At 55.6% G+C, this 1,497-nt stretch overlaps 1 protein-coding gene across 1 annotated transcript in view; it reads right to left on the bottom strand.

The window, feature by feature from the left end:
- The window catches only part of LOC103271944 (proto-oncogene vav), a gene marked incomplete at its 3' end in the record, with an annotated part of 31,186 nt that overhangs the window by 27,686 nt on the left and 2,003 nt on the right, over positions 1-1,497 (bottom strand). The window contains exon 3 of the mRNA XM_008069438.2: positions 220-329. Coding sequence (XP_008067629.2) covers positions 220-329 — 110 coding nt within the window. The remainder of the gene's footprint in view (positions 1-219; positions 330-1,497) is intronic.

Genomic DNA, 1,497 nt, shown 5'->3' with positions numbered 1-1,497 from the left:
CTATTTAGGAGTCTGGCCCGCCCCCTACCCCCTTCCTCCCCCCTCCACACGTTTAGACTCTGTCCACTCCTTGAGCCTGTCCCTCCCAGTTCCTAGATTAGGAAACTGAGGTTCCCAGTAGTTCCTGCGGCATGTCAGGGCAGAGTAGGGACAAAAGCACAGCCGTGCCTCCCAGCCCCCGCATCGCTGAGGCTAGAAAGATGGAGAGAGGGGACTCACATGGCCATCTCAAACTGCTCCATCCACTTCTTTTTCAGTTCCCGCGTCTTGAAGAACAGCTCGTACCCCTGGGCACCTTGGTCCTCAATCAGGAGAAACATGTGGCTCCACTGCAGGGAAGCCCAGCTTAGGTTAAAGTCCCCTCCCGATCCCTCCTCCCTCCTAGAGGGAGCACAGGGTCAGCCCCATGACAGTGCCCCCTGCCTCTAGCAGGATGGGTATCCTTGTAAATGGCTGCCTGGATATCCAAATACACTTCCACAAGTCCCAAACCTCCCACCCACACACACACCAGTCATAACATGGAACTCATTCATTCATCGGCTCCACAAGCATCTGATGGCCGGGTGCGGTGACTCACGCTGGTAACCCCAGCCCTTTGGGAGGCCGAGGTGGGAGAATCACTTGAGGCCAGGAGTTCGAGACCAGCCTGGCCAACACAGTGAAGCTCCATCTCAAAAAATTTTTCTTTTAATGAAAAACAGCAGGAAGAAGAAGCATGCGTTAAGTGCCTGCTGAGGGACAGACAAGGTTCTAGAAGCTGGGGACAGAGTTGTGAACATAACATCGTCCCCAGGGTTCCAGCCTGGTAGAGAAGACAGACTCCTAAACAGGCAATCATAAGAGAGGAATGAGCACCTCAGTGGAGGAGGAGCAGGGACTGGGAAACAGAGAAGCCACAGTGCAGGACATGGGCGTTAGCAAGAGAAAGAGGGGGAGGAAGTGAGAAGCCAAGAGGGAGAGAGGTCTCAGCTCAGATGTCACTTCCGGCTGGGCACGGTGGCTCGTGCCTGTAACCCCAGCACTTTGGGAGGCCAGGGCAGGAGAATCACTTCAGCCCATGAGCTCAAGACCAGCCTACACGACATAATGAGGGCTCGTCTCCACAAAAATCAAAAAAGTAGCCAGGCACGGTGGTGTGCATCTGTAGTCCCAGCTCCTTGAGAAGCTGAGGTGGGAGGATCGCCTGAGCCCAGGTGGTCCAGGCTGTGCTGAGCCGTGAGTGTGCCACTGCACTCCAGCCTGGGCGACAGAGTGAGACCCCAACTCAAAAACAACAACAACAAAAAGATGCCACTTCCACAGAGGACATCCCTGGCCAATGGGGGTAAGGTCGCATCCCCACACTCACCCACCACGGTCACAACCCCTATTTAATTTTCTTAGTAAAATGCATCCCAGAGCCGGGCTCGGTGGCTCAGCCTGTCATCCCGCACCTTTGGGAGGCTGAGGTGAGTGGATGGCCTGAGCCCGCAGGTTCGAGACCCGCCTGGGCAG

This window comes from Carlito syrichta, unplaced genomic scaffold (assembly GCF_000164805.1).
Source record: "Carlito syrichta isolate Samal-C Ts95f unplaced genomic scaffold, Tarsius_syrichta-2.0.1 Scaffold312032, whole genome shotgun sequence".
In the NCBI taxonomy this organism is placed as follows: Eukaryota; Metazoa; Chordata; class Mammalia; order Primates; family Tarsiidae; genus Carlito; species Carlito syrichta.
The sequence above is the reverse complement of the archived record's forward strand: the minus strand, read 5'-3'. Positions and strand labels throughout refer to the sequence as shown.